Source organism: Seriola aureovittata, chromosome 2 (genome assembly GCF_021018895.1).
Source record: "Seriola aureovittata isolate HTS-2021-v1 ecotype China chromosome 2, ASM2101889v1, whole genome shotgun sequence".
NCBI classification, from domain to species: Eukaryota; Metazoa; Chordata; class Actinopteri; order Carangiformes; family Carangidae; genus Seriola; species Seriola aureovittata.
The window spans coordinates 17,437,747-17,451,194 of NC_079365.1; the positions used below are offsets into that span (position 1 = coordinate 17,437,747).

The 13,448-nt window shown below is 38.7% G+C and overlaps 1 protein-coding gene across 2 annotated transcripts in view; it reads left to right on the forward strand.

Annotated features, from left to right (window-relative positions):
• LOC130181464 (SLIT-ROBO Rho GTPase-activating protein 3-like) overlaps positions 1-3,522 on the forward strand; it is a 31,279-nt gene extending 27,757 nt beyond the window's left edge. For both annotated transcript variants that reach the window (XM_056395704.1, XM_056395713.1), the window contains exons 20-22: positions 237-383; positions 469-784; positions 1,147-3,522. In XM_056395704.1, coding sequence (XP_056251679.1) covers positions 237-383; positions 469-784; positions 1,147-1,614 — 931 coding nt within the window. In that variant the 3' untranslated portion in view covers positions 1,615-3,522. The remainder of the gene's footprint in view (positions 1-236; positions 384-468; positions 785-1,146) is intronic.
• The last annotated feature ends 9,926 nt before the right edge of the window (positions 3,523-13,448 follow it).

The window sequence follows — 13,448 nt, forward strand, 5'->3', positions numbered from 1 at the left end:
TGATGTATGTTCTAACAAAAGTAGGTTTTAATTTTGGTGGTGGTGATTAATTTTCTCTGTACAAGGAAATGGCTCACTGCTCTGATAATATTGATAATATAGACAGGATTGTTAAGGATTCATGCATGAGCTTCAAGAAATCGAACACAACGTTCAATCTCTCAAAGTAAAAGCATTTCCCGAAGACAGAGACCATCAATCGAAAAAAATTATCCTCTGCTGTTTGTCTATGTCAGAGATGATGCGTTCTCAGATAGCCTTCAGAGGACTGATATCGAGGCCAGCAGTGGACCACACCACGATGACAGAGCGCCATCCCGAAACGAACGCCAGTCTCCTTGTGAACACACACCCGAGCACCGCTTTGGAGCAGCATTGGGAAGGTAGGGGTTGGTTAAACTAGAGAGAGAACAGAGTCAAGAAATTCAAACCAAGGACAAATTATGAATCTTTCTTATCGCTTTTTAGAGTGAGAGTGCGATCAGATGGAGCTGCCGTTCCACGCCACAGGAACAGTGCTGACAGTCACAGTCCCACCAGAGCTCCAGACCAGCCCCCTAGGGTTATGCCTCGGCCCTGCAGCCCACACAAAATAGCTGTCAGCAGGGGCCCAACAGACAGTCCAGAGAAGCGGCGTCTCACCACATTTGGCAGTGCTGGCTGCATCAACCATCCTGACAGAAAGGCCTTCATCGACAGCCACTCTCAGCGATCTTCACCCAGCACCACTCGGCATGCAAGTTTGGGGGACCACAAAGCTCTTGAAGCTGAAGCGCTCGCCGAGGTCAGCGACGTAACAGATTATTATTAGTGTTTATCCTGTTTTTTAAATTGATTGTAGCCTGAAATTCTGTGTAAATTGCTGTATTGTTAATACACTAACCCTACTTAAAATTCTATTTTGTTTTTGTTGATTAGGACCACATTGGAACTGAAAGAAGCAGTCTTTTATTGCCTTACCTCGTATTTAATATTGTATTAATATTTAATTCTTGCATATTTTCAGGAGGATAATAAATGTAAAAATAGAGTACATTTTTAATGTCTACCGTATCACCAGAGAAACAGCTGTGGTTTTAGTTAGTGCTTGCCTCATTATTTGATGTCAGTTTCAATCTTATTTTTCCTTCTGCTCATGTTTATCAGGACATAGAGAAAACAATGAATACAGCTCTCCATGAGTTGAGGGAGCTGGAGCGACAGAATGTAGCCAAACATGCCCCTGATGTTGTTCTGGACACTCTGGAGCCCCTCAAGCACCCAGGTGGAGCCCAGGATCCGCCTGGCAGCCCTCTCCACACCATGGTGATCCGGGATCCGGATGCAGCCCAGCGACGTAGCAGCAGCAGCACCTCCTCCGAGACCATGACCACTTTTAAACCTGCTCTGTCAGCGCGCAGACCGAGTGCCCCTCTAAGGCCCCCGCCTGTCAGACCTGTCCGGCCTGCTCCCGTGATCGGACAGGGGCAGGGACCACCACACCGCTCCAGCAGCTCTAGTTCCTCTGGTCTGGGCAGCCCAGGCATCACCCCCACTGACAGGGTCTTCCCTAAAGCTCCCTCCCCATCACCATCCACCTCCTCCTCCTCCTCAGACAAACAAGGTAACATGTAGCTGCAGTCAGTCACAAGTCAAGTGGATGAAGAACACTGTGGATACCGAGTGATTGTGATTGCCACCCCTACACCTCTTTTTGACAGCAAAGCAAACATTGACACCTGGTCTGTATGATGAATATTACCACTAATCTTGTATATCGTAGGATGGCTACTGCTGGTTTCTGCCCACACGTTGGCTTTTTGGTGGACAAGTCGATGTACTGTATTACAGTGACATATTACACAGAAATAGGATTTAAATATATGAGAATTATTTTATAGAATGCTACCATGCTGCATAGCCATGCTGGACAAAAAAAAAGGGATGCACTGGAAAAATACTTCTGTTTATTGAACTCTGACAGTGGGACATCTCATTGAAATGTTATTAGGTTACAAAGTTGTTGTGAGCTTGGACTTTGTCTCTGGTTTCCTGTTCTGTTACGGGGGAACGCTCAAGAGAATATTTCATCACATCATGTAGACATCCAGTCTGTGCTGGTGGTCCATGTAGTCTATTATGACTGTGATTTATTGGGCACCATTTATATTAACAGAGAAGCCTTGTCCCACAGTGTCATTCAGATCATGGCTGAATGGTGAACCCAGAGTGGAACTGCCCCAAGCTGCAGTTCTTCTAATGGCCACTAGATGCTGGTTCAAAGGAAATTACAACTGTGCTAAAGTCACTATGAGTAGAACTTCAAAAAAAAAAAAAAACATCTCATGTTGGAGCCCTTGAATAGTAATATAAAAAACAGAGGGAGCTGAGATTGAAGGGTTCAAAGCAACACATAGACAGCATCATTCAATTTTTTGTACAAACAAAAACATATGCCATCAGAATAATTTAATCGTTGCTGTACATTATACAATAATTCTACACATTATGGCTTCAAACAAAATGAAGAAATCCTGTCTAGCTATCCTTTTTTCTACAAGAAAAAAAATCAAGTCCTAGTCCCAGTGAAAATCACTGCACCATAGTGATTTGGTTGGAAACTGAAGCACTAGCTGACTCCTAGCGGTTTTGTCATCCCATTTATTAGAGCTGCTTCATTCTGGTCAGTTTGCAGCCAGTAACCTGAACTGGGCCAGGTTAACTGTTAGCAGTGCAGCAGCACAATCAACAACAACACAAGATTAGGACACTCATACAAGCCCTGATATTTGATAAATTTGTACTGTTAACTGCATGTCACTTCCGGCAAGCAATTCTGCAACATAATTCCTAAACTCTGATAACAGGAGACAAGAAACTTATCTCAGCCAAAACTATATTTTTCCTTCATTCATTAATCTCAGACTAGCCTACGTCAGTGGACAGCAGAAGAAACCAGACCACAGTTACATAGAGAACAATTATTATGGACATTTGTAGACATGCCAATCCTATAACTAATACATGGAAATAAAGATGAAAATCAGCAAAATGTTGTTATAATATAGTCTCGTTATAATAAAAAAAAATTAGCTGTATTACCTCAACAAATAAGCAAAACTTTCTCCTTCAATTCAAGTGACTAATGCACTTATAAACACTACAGGGAACTGTGCTGCATCTGTAGTTTCTGTGTTTTCATTTTGATGAAGTTGTACTAGAAACATGATATAGCACATCAGTATCATTGAAGATTACATAATGTCTAGATTGCACATGGTCAGTTCAGGCTCTGTGGGTGTTTAGATGAACTCGTTTACTGTTGGTGATGTTTGTTGTCCGTCTTATGAGGATGATCAATATATCTTTAAAATGTAACAGGTACATCGGAATGAATATATACATACTGTTTAAGGATACTTGTATAAATAACATTGTATGATAGGAACAGGATATATTATCATCTCTAGTGTGTAGATTTTTTGTAATTCTTATCCTTGCACAAACATTAACAAAACAATAAATAAATGAAGCCTCACAGAACGTTCTCATTTCGTTTTATCTGCCTGTGATTAAAAATGTAAAGTGCAGCATGGAGATGACTGAAGATTAGTTGTGGCCAGTGATAGTTATGACAGTGACACCACATCAATTGCATACACACACAACCATTACTATAGTATCATTCTTTCATTATGAAGGTTTAGTGTCTTAACACTTGCACTCTGTAGTGAAAGGTTGCATCACTGTCTTACTGCAACACAGCTCTGTGTACTGACACACGCACAAACTAGAGTGGTTTTGCAGTGCCACCTACTGGTCAGCATGGATATTCACCACATCCTGTTTGAAACACAGTAATTGTAGCAACAATGTAACAATCAATAGTTAAGAAAATGCCAACATAAAATACAACACAAGCAAGCAAACCAGCTTTAATGCAGATTACCCTCGAATTTGGATAAATTTCCAATGTCTGGATTGATATTGCAGGGTGAGTGCTCTGACAAGAAGTCTCATTGTTTGGTGTTTTGATGATGTTATAGAAGACTGAACAAGAGAGAAATGTTTTACCATGTGATCTAAGTGCTCACTAAACATGTCACCTCCTTGGGCTCCAAACAGGGGGAGAAATGGAAGCTTACAATAAAGAAAGATGAGTGGACCCCCTCATGAATGGCTTGGGAGCAGCTCAGATAAAAGTGATGGCTGACTATCATTAGAGGCTTTCATCTGGAGCTCTCTGTGTTGCTTGGGGCCTATACTGGAAGGCTGCTGCCCTGGGGGGCCCTCCACCCCATCTCATACTAACTTAGTTGGTAACGATTATGGTAATATTGAAAGTTGTTGTTGCTGTTACTGCTTCAAAGAGTAAACTTTTTATCTATAGCTCTACTTTCATATTGTCATTGTCATGCACTGCCCCCCCCCATGCATATAACACACTGAAAATGGTATGCCTTTGTACATGCAGACATAAACAGACACATATCCCAGTCTTTCGTATTAATAACCCCATTATTTATTTTGCACATCACAGCTATTTTCTCTTGATGTCAACATGTTTTTTTCCTCTTTTCTTCTTCTCATTTCCTTTTTTTTCTTCCCCTTGGTCTCATGTCTTTCTTCCTACATTGTTAGTCACATTTAAAGTCTATGCATCCATATGTTGTTGAATCTGTAGGACTTGTATTCTCACATGCAATGCCCTCCATCCTCACCCCCACACTAAGCTCAAAGAGAAATCTTGAGGTGAAAGAATTAATTACTGATTGATAATTATTGATTATTACCGATTTACTAAAGCTAAAACACATGGTTTAGATTGAAATAAATCTGAATATATAAAATAGACACATACCCTCTTAATGACTTTTCAAAAGTCTTGTTTTCCATATCCTGATCAAGGTAATTCTGGTTGACTGTTTTATGTCTTCCATGGCCAGCACTAAGAGTCAGGTTTAATTCATTTTGGTGTGTTTACTGAGATTAAAGTGGGAATATAATCAGATTATGACCCTGCCCGAGGCCTGAATGGCTGCCAAGAGGGAATGGACCACCCATGGACTAACACCCAGCTTTCCGGCTGTTACTTCCTAGTTCAAAAAGCCTTTTCATTAATGCTGTGATATGATTAGTAAGGCCACCAGAGTTGTAGCTAACACAAGGTTGGGGATTGTGGTATTAATCCTCTCAGTATTTCCAAACAAGATGTCACTCAGACCCCAGGGTATTATCTTATAAATGTTGGAATACATATATGAGTAAATAAAGAACATGGATTTGTTTATTGTGGCACCTCTTGACATGTTACAGAACGTGCTATATGAAGCCATTTAGAGAAATGACCCTCTGGCTAAAACAAAAATGTTCCAGTACACATTTTATTTTCATTACAAGATTTTAATTTCCTACTTCATTTATGCCTCTTGCATACTAACTATTGCCATGGATACAGAAGCAAGAATAAATAGCAACACTGCCTAGAACATTTTCTATATGAGAGCTGGGGATGATAGCACCAGTATGTCTGAGGGCTACCTGATATTGTATGTAATGAAAAACTGCCCAAGTATCACTATATTTGTACAGTTCGCAATAACTGATGATAGTAATTAGCTATTGAGTCACATTGTTTCCAATTCATTGTTTCCAAGCATGGAAATGTTTGTACCATGCCTACAGACAATGATTACGTTGTGAAACAGGCTCAGCCCTCTATGCTTATAATCTTATATCAACCAACTAGGAGTCCAGTTCAGTGTATCTGGATGAGTGGTTTCCTAATTTTTATTTATTTAGTTTTGGCCACCAGGGGGCAGTACAGGGTGTAAACACATTCTAGCAAGTTGATATAGTGAACCTGTTGTAAAACATTAGCATTCATCTGGAGTCGTATTTGTGTCTCTTTGTATCTGTATCTGAGATGACCGATACGTCTCTCAGCTTCCCCTTTCATAAACAAGTAGTCATGTGATCTGCTGTGAATATGAACATAGTGATAATAGCCCTTGGAAGCCCTTGCCATAAGGGGACATGTCTATGAGTGACTTTCCCCTTATCAGACAGTTATTTTTGAAGGCCTGTAGAAGTAACCCACTGATAATACGTTTCTCTTCTTGATAATTAATCATTTTTGGATGTGGCACAAGCTACAGCAAAGCAATTCCCTGAGATATTTAACCATAAGATTTTTCAAGTGTTCCTAATGCAGATTCATTTTCTCTATTTTGTAACAAATCTGTTTGTAGTCAGATCCTGTTTGTGTGTTAGTCAGAGGCAGGCATGTGTTGGCTGTTGCATTTGTTTGACCCCAAGGCATGCAGATTGCAGGTTTCAGCTGCTGCTCAGTTGATCTCATGGCCTGTATTAAATCAATCACTTTCTGGTTTTCAATAGAACCCACGGTGATATTCTAAAATGCAATTAATTGATAAGATGCTTCTCAAAATTAACAGGTAAGACAGTGATGTTTATTTAACTCAAGTTTGCTGTCTTAGTATTCAGGTGTTGAAATAATATTACAACTTCTCTGTGAAACAACAGAGCCAGAAGGGAAATTGGTTTATTAAGCTTGTAATATTTAGCAGCCTATATGCTCTTCTTCACACAGGGAGTTTATATAAAACGCTAAATTCAATTCATCCAACACTAAATTGTTGTGTTCCACCATGAAAACAGATTGTAATTGATATCTCAGTCACATACTGTATTTCCTCCTTGTTTGTTTTTCCTTATATGAAACGTCTGACAGAATTATCACTGAAGTACAACTCAAGCAAAAAGGAAGGATTTTCCAGAAGAAGGTAAGTTACTGGAATAGAGTATGATGTTTTGATTGTTCCTGAAAACACACAACTGAGCAATAAAGTAAGTACAGCTGTTACTATTTTATGCTGTTGTTCAGTGTATAATGTATCTGTATCTGAAAATGAACAAATCTTCCATGCTAGCATGTCCGGTATGAATTCCTCCTTGCAGTCCAGATCGTTTCACTCCCTGGTGCAAATACCCCAGAGTCATCTCAGTGTCATAAATGTGATTAACTTCACGTTGCTGTTTGATCAGTGCATTTTTAACAAAGTTCAACCTGACAGGAAAAAAAAAAGTTTCTGATTCACACAACACATGGTTTGAAAGTAATTGAAATGATTAAAACTTGGAGACTCTTATTTTTTAATTGTAATTTAATTTTTTTTAGTATGTGCTGCCATGTGACATGTTTCACTAACACTCAACTTTCAACAATGTGGACCAATGAAACGCACAATTCTCCAGACGATTTATGCAGTTTGGGATTTTTGTATTATTTTTTTCTTTTGTGAAGTATTCCCGTCTCCTGGCAGGTCACGACATCCCATCTTCCACACCATTAGGTTTCCTCAGAGCGTATAGTCTCAACTGACCTGAACTAATTGTTGACCACGGACCAACTTTGTAATGTGACTCATTCCAAACTTTTACATCAATCATTTCCTGTATGCTCAGTGTTACTTCATCTGCCTCACATGCAAACATCAAAACTGACAAAATGCACCATCAGCAGTGTTTGTACCTGCTGCATGTCAGGAAATATTTGGTAACATTTTGAAGGGTGCTATAAACACTGTCTTGTTTCTTGTTCTTGTTTATTCTCCACGCTGGCTGCTCAGACAGAGCAGGGGGGATTTGTCCATATTTTGAAAGAAAGTTCATGCTTCAGATCGCGTGTGGTGATCATTTTTGAAATTCTTTAGACTCCTAATAATTTACCTGAATTATCCCTTTTATTATCTGTAAGTAGCATATGTAGTACAGTCGTTTTCCCTTTTTCTTCTCCCTCTGTGAATATTATGTAACCTATGTTTTTCAGGAAGGTTGAAAATGCTGAATATAGGCTGTAATGATCTGAAAATGGAATGCAGACTTAAACAGAGTATATCTAGTTTCATATATATTCCCTTGTCAAGGACGTATTTTACACTGTATGGGAGGTCAGGAGGATAACCGTATGATTTTCAGTCATGGTCAGGAACAGCTGCCAACATTGGTCTTGTTAGCTTGTTTTTATGCTCTTCAGGTCCACTCCCTGTAGTAACATGCCTGAATACTGGACGTTCCCTTTCATCTCTTTCCTGCTTAACCGGCTGACTGAGTCAGCCTTAACACGAAGCTGCTGTCAGCAATGAAAGTCTTCATCTGTTGTCTATCTGTTTGTTTAACTTTCATTCAACCAGGCAAGTCAGCAAAAATTACTTAAGTTTAGTGGCATGATGGATTTGAAAAAGTCAAGATGATTCTGAGAGGGGGGGGTAATCATTTCATTAAGAAAAACAGGTTTGAAGGACAGTTCAGCCAGATGGAGACAAAATGCAGTGTAAACAAAGATTCAGCTGAGACAGTTTAGCACAATGACAAACAAAAGTCTTTAATATTGTCAGACAGTTACGAATGAAAAAATAAAAGTGAATTTGGATGCAGATGTTTCATATTGAAACAGGTATTTTAGGTTATTCTCATCGCCTTTAGTTTTAGTATCAAAACAAAAGCTACTCTTGTACTTACACAAAATGCATCTTGTAATTTTATTAATATCAGTATTGTACATATTTTATAAGATAATAATCTAAACATTGCTTTATGTGTAACATAGGGGAAGCAGATGTGAAGAAGCAAACTATCAATCTGTTGTTCTGTCCACTTCACCAGCACCAACAGTTTAAAGGAATAGTTCAACAATTTGAGAGCTATACTCCTTCACTTTCTTTCTCAGTAACAGATTAAAAGATCAATACCATTTTATCTTTGTTAAGTACAGAGCTTGGAACAGGGGGCTTTTAAGGGGATTAGTATGCTAAGGTCAAGCTGCTTGTTGGATGGTTGGATAGCTGTGGAAACCCCCTCAGATCCAAAACCTTTTTGACAGCCGGACGATGTGAAACTATTTGTATCAAAAATCATAAGAAAACACATTTTGCTGTCATTACCTGTTGATCATGTGAGTATGAAACAGAAATCTTTAAACCAATAAAAAACACACAGGTGGATATGGGATGTAGCTGCACCACAGCAAAAACCCCACCAGGATACCAGCTTGTGTTTCCATTTTACCAGTTTATGTCCAATCTTAGTCATTTACCATCAAAAGTAAAGCTTTTATCGCAAATGGTAAATTAGTGCTTTTTTTTCTACTTACACAAGACCACCTCTGACAAGTTTTAAAGTGGTGCTTTGACTTTAAATTAGCTGCATCAGAAGGGTACTTTTTGTGAAAGAAAAATCTACTGTTCAAACTAATTAGAAGAGAAGCTACACTGAATAATGAAACTTGTCATCCAGCTAGGTGGACAAAATCCCTTTGCATTTAGTTGTCAAACTGTGAATGAGAGAGGGCAGCGTACGGTTAATTGTGTTAAAATGTTCTGCTTTTTTTTTATCTTGCTGAATAAAAAGGAACATTATGAGGACAGCTAGCTCAGAAGAGCACAGACGAGAAGAAAATCTATTTCTTTTCTTTACAACTATGACTGAACCACAGGCGACTGAGGAGAGCATGTGATAAAATCTTTTCAGATCAACTGCAAGAAGTCAAGTTGCAAGTTGAAAATATTGAGTTGCTGTATGTTTTCTTTTTTTGCATGTTAAAAATCTTCCAATAACACCTCAGAAATTAAATGTGGATGGAATGAGCCCCACCATGCAACCTCTGAAAGGCACAAATATCCAGATGTCTGTTTCCAATCAGAGGAACATGGTGGGGTGAGTCACCCCCTCCCATCTGCTCCCTGGCTCTGCTAGATATTACAACAACTGGAAGGTGGTGTGGTAACTTACAGGAGATGTAGGGGTCTGATCAACTAAATCTTTCAGGAGATGGGAGATGGGTCCAAAAGAAAGTAGGAGAAAACAGTCAGATAATAACTGATGACCAGAGGTGGATGCCAAAGTGCCAAAACACTCCAGGCAGGTCACACTGATTAATATCTCATTCAGTGAATCTCCGGATCCACCACCAGTGGAACTAAAGCACTTATGGAAAAATGCAGGTTATATCTGTCCTGGAGATGAGAGGGATAGAGTTGGTATAAAAACAAAATCCTTGGCTCAAAGTGAAACGTACTTTTCGATTGATTTTTTAACTGATGATTGCCTTGTGCTTGAGAAACTGATTTCATGACACTGGAGAAGATGGTTCATTCATACTTTACAGTACAGACGTACAATAGCTACAAGTACTTGAGAATTTATACTTAAACTTAAACTGCACTAATCAATATTTCTATATTAACAAAGGATGAAATAACTACGTGTGTCGCTTGTATGAACCCACAGATAATTATAAACCTGTATCCACAGCTTTAGGGCATTTTAGGGTCTTTCAGTACAATGTTTTGTTTTTTTTGTCCTGCAACCTTTCTGTTTTGGTTCACTGTTACCACTCTCATCAGCATCATTATCAGCTAGGCTGTTTCAGTGGATTTATCACATACCTGACCAGCACTAAAAGGCAATTGGACAAAGTTAGCGATTAGCAAGTGGATGTATTGGAGCATTTCACGGCTAAAGAACTAGATATTACCTCAGAACTTGGCGGAGACCAAAACTGAGCCAAAAGAGGAGTAATATTGGATATAATTTTATGTTCATTAACTCCAAATGAAATCTTGGTGAGTAATGCGTTGGTCTGCTAATGCATTCAATATCACCCATATGTGATCATATGTCTGTTTTTTATTTTTACTGCTTGTTGCATTGCCCCCAAGACATCAAAATTTTATTAACGCAGGTTTAGGTTTCTTCACCTTCTTTGCTCCTGCTCGTCTTTCTTTCTGTGTTTTGAATTCTTTGTTCTCTATTTTTATTTCTTACAGCTGATCTGAAAACACAATCCCTACACTAAAACCTCAAAATTAGAGACAAATGAACTGACTGTAAACTCTATTCTTAATCACAGCATCATTGTTTACAGAGGTGAAATTTTTGGTAATGGTGGGTCTTTCTCCTGCTCCAACTGCTTCCTTTACTTCAGGAAAAAACCTTGGATACTTCTAACACCACTGTTATAGTGTGAAGTAAAGGTCAAGTGTCTTTTAAAGGAGTTAAGGTGATACTTCCTCCCTGATCTGTTCAGAGACACACTGTTATCTCACAACTCAATATGTCGCCAAGTGTAGAAATCAGTTTCTGTTTCACACTCATGCAAACGTCTTCGCTGTTAGCATGTTTTGACACTATTTGAAACTGGGATTATCTCACCGCATGAGAACTCACTAACCTCCATCTGTTGGACATTTAAACTGGTATTTTTGTCTGTCAAGCCTAGGGACCAGTGGATCTATTATGTAAATGGCCAGGAGCAGCACAGATTGAGATTTGATATGGATAGAGTTTCGTAAATCTCATGAGTGGCTTGAAGCCTTGTTACTACATTACACTGCTGAGAGCTTCTCCAGTATTGATTTCATGGATATCATCTGTCTCTGTTTAATATGAGATACAGATGTAGGATCTCTTTCCCACATTTGAAACGCAATGTGTTACAGCTATAATGCTGTAGCAAGGGATTGTTTATTTGCTTAGCCTTTGCTCTTCCTGTGGACAAGTAGGCAGCCACAGTGGACAGTGGCATCAGACTGCAAGAGTCTCATGGGTAATAGAGGCATTAAGAGATGAAGGACTGACTCTGTTCAGACATCCAGACAAACACTACCACTGTGTAAGGATAACTCCATGAAACAATTTCTTTTGTATTTATGGGATATTGATTATATTTTATATTTAAAGATTTTTTTTCCAGTAACTAACTTTGTTAAAACACTTGATAATGTTTTCAAAATGTAAGAAATTCAAATTGGCTGTACACTCAAGTTATGTATTTAGCCACACTAGCGCAGCGTGGCTTTATGGATGTTCGTAGTGAGGTGTCCTTCAGTGCCTTGAATGTCGCCTATAAATAAAATGTTTCTTTGTTATCTATTATTAATGTCAGTGTGTTGGTCAAAGCAGGTAAAAATTTGAGTTTGCCATTTAAGATGAAATACCTGCAAAACAAATTACATTCCATCAACCCCAATTTTACTTTGTGTTTTTGTTTTAATTAGCAAATGTTAGCATGCTAACACAGTAAACTAAGACAATAAACACATGGTAAACATTATATCTGCCAAGCATCAGCATCAGCATCAAGCTCTAATGGAGGAACATAAGGAACACGCTGTCTGCATTGTGTGTGTGTGTGTTCACATCAGCTGCTTCACACATCTGCTGCGTCACTGCTACTTCCAGGTTTACCTTTCTACATAGAGTTTGCAGACTACTCAAATGGTGGATTTCTTTTCATTATAAATTATTTTATGATTTCTTTTTGACAGAAAATGTCACTAATAAGCAACTGTCTCCAAATGCAGCTGCTAAAATGGTTAAAAAATATGTTTATATCTTTTATCAGTCTAGTCATAGACAACTATCGTGAAAGGTGTCACTTTTGTGTAATGTTGTCAATATGACTGTCAACAGGTCTTTTCCTCTGTCTATTTATGCTGGGAGCCGTGTGCGTCTCTCCCACTAGATCACACAACGCAGCCTCAAGGCGTGAGACACGCAGGCAGTGTGTCTGCTCTAACCCGTTACCATGGGAGCCAAAATTAAAACCAAGACGTTCGGCAGCCAACATGCCCACGCCATGCATCCAAAGTTTTCCTGGCCTAAGCATTCCTGTGACTATGTGCAGTCTCACAGAGCTGCTAGCCTGGATATATTGATACCACTCATGAAAATGTGTAGTTACAAAATAGCTCATTTGACTTTACTTAACCCGATTGAAGGATTTTAGGTCCCTGTATTGAAAATGTTTAAAAACCCTTTGAAATCCGTTTGGATAAACACAATGGCGAGAATGAGAGTGCACTTTAGATAGATAGATAGATAGATAGATAGATATACAGATATACAGATAGATAGATAGATATACAGATAGATAGATATATAGATATACAGATATACAGATAGATAGATAGATAGATAGATAGATAGATAGATAGATAGATAGATAGATAGATAGATAGATAGATAGATAGATAGATAGATAGATAGATAGCCCTCTCTCATGTTCAGTTTTCCACAGCTGCATTAAAGCTACTCAAGCACACTTTATTTTGCACACAGTATTGACTTATGAAGGCTATAAAGCGATTTAGATGTTTTTCTTTTCATGCTGGGGAATACAGAGTATGCAGACTCCAGTCAGCGTTTAAAAATGAACTGTACACCATATACCGTATACCACCATCCAGTTGACAGGAGACCAGAAATAATGAGGGTCTGTAGCATCAAATTACAGCTGAATAACCATACAATGGTAATGCTTGCAAACAGCTCGTCCTACACATCATCCAAATATTTAGAATCTGTTACCAGGAATCAAAAGCAAAGGAGTTCTGCTTTATTCCTCTGCTCCTCAATACACATCTAAAAATGTAAACTTCTTCAGC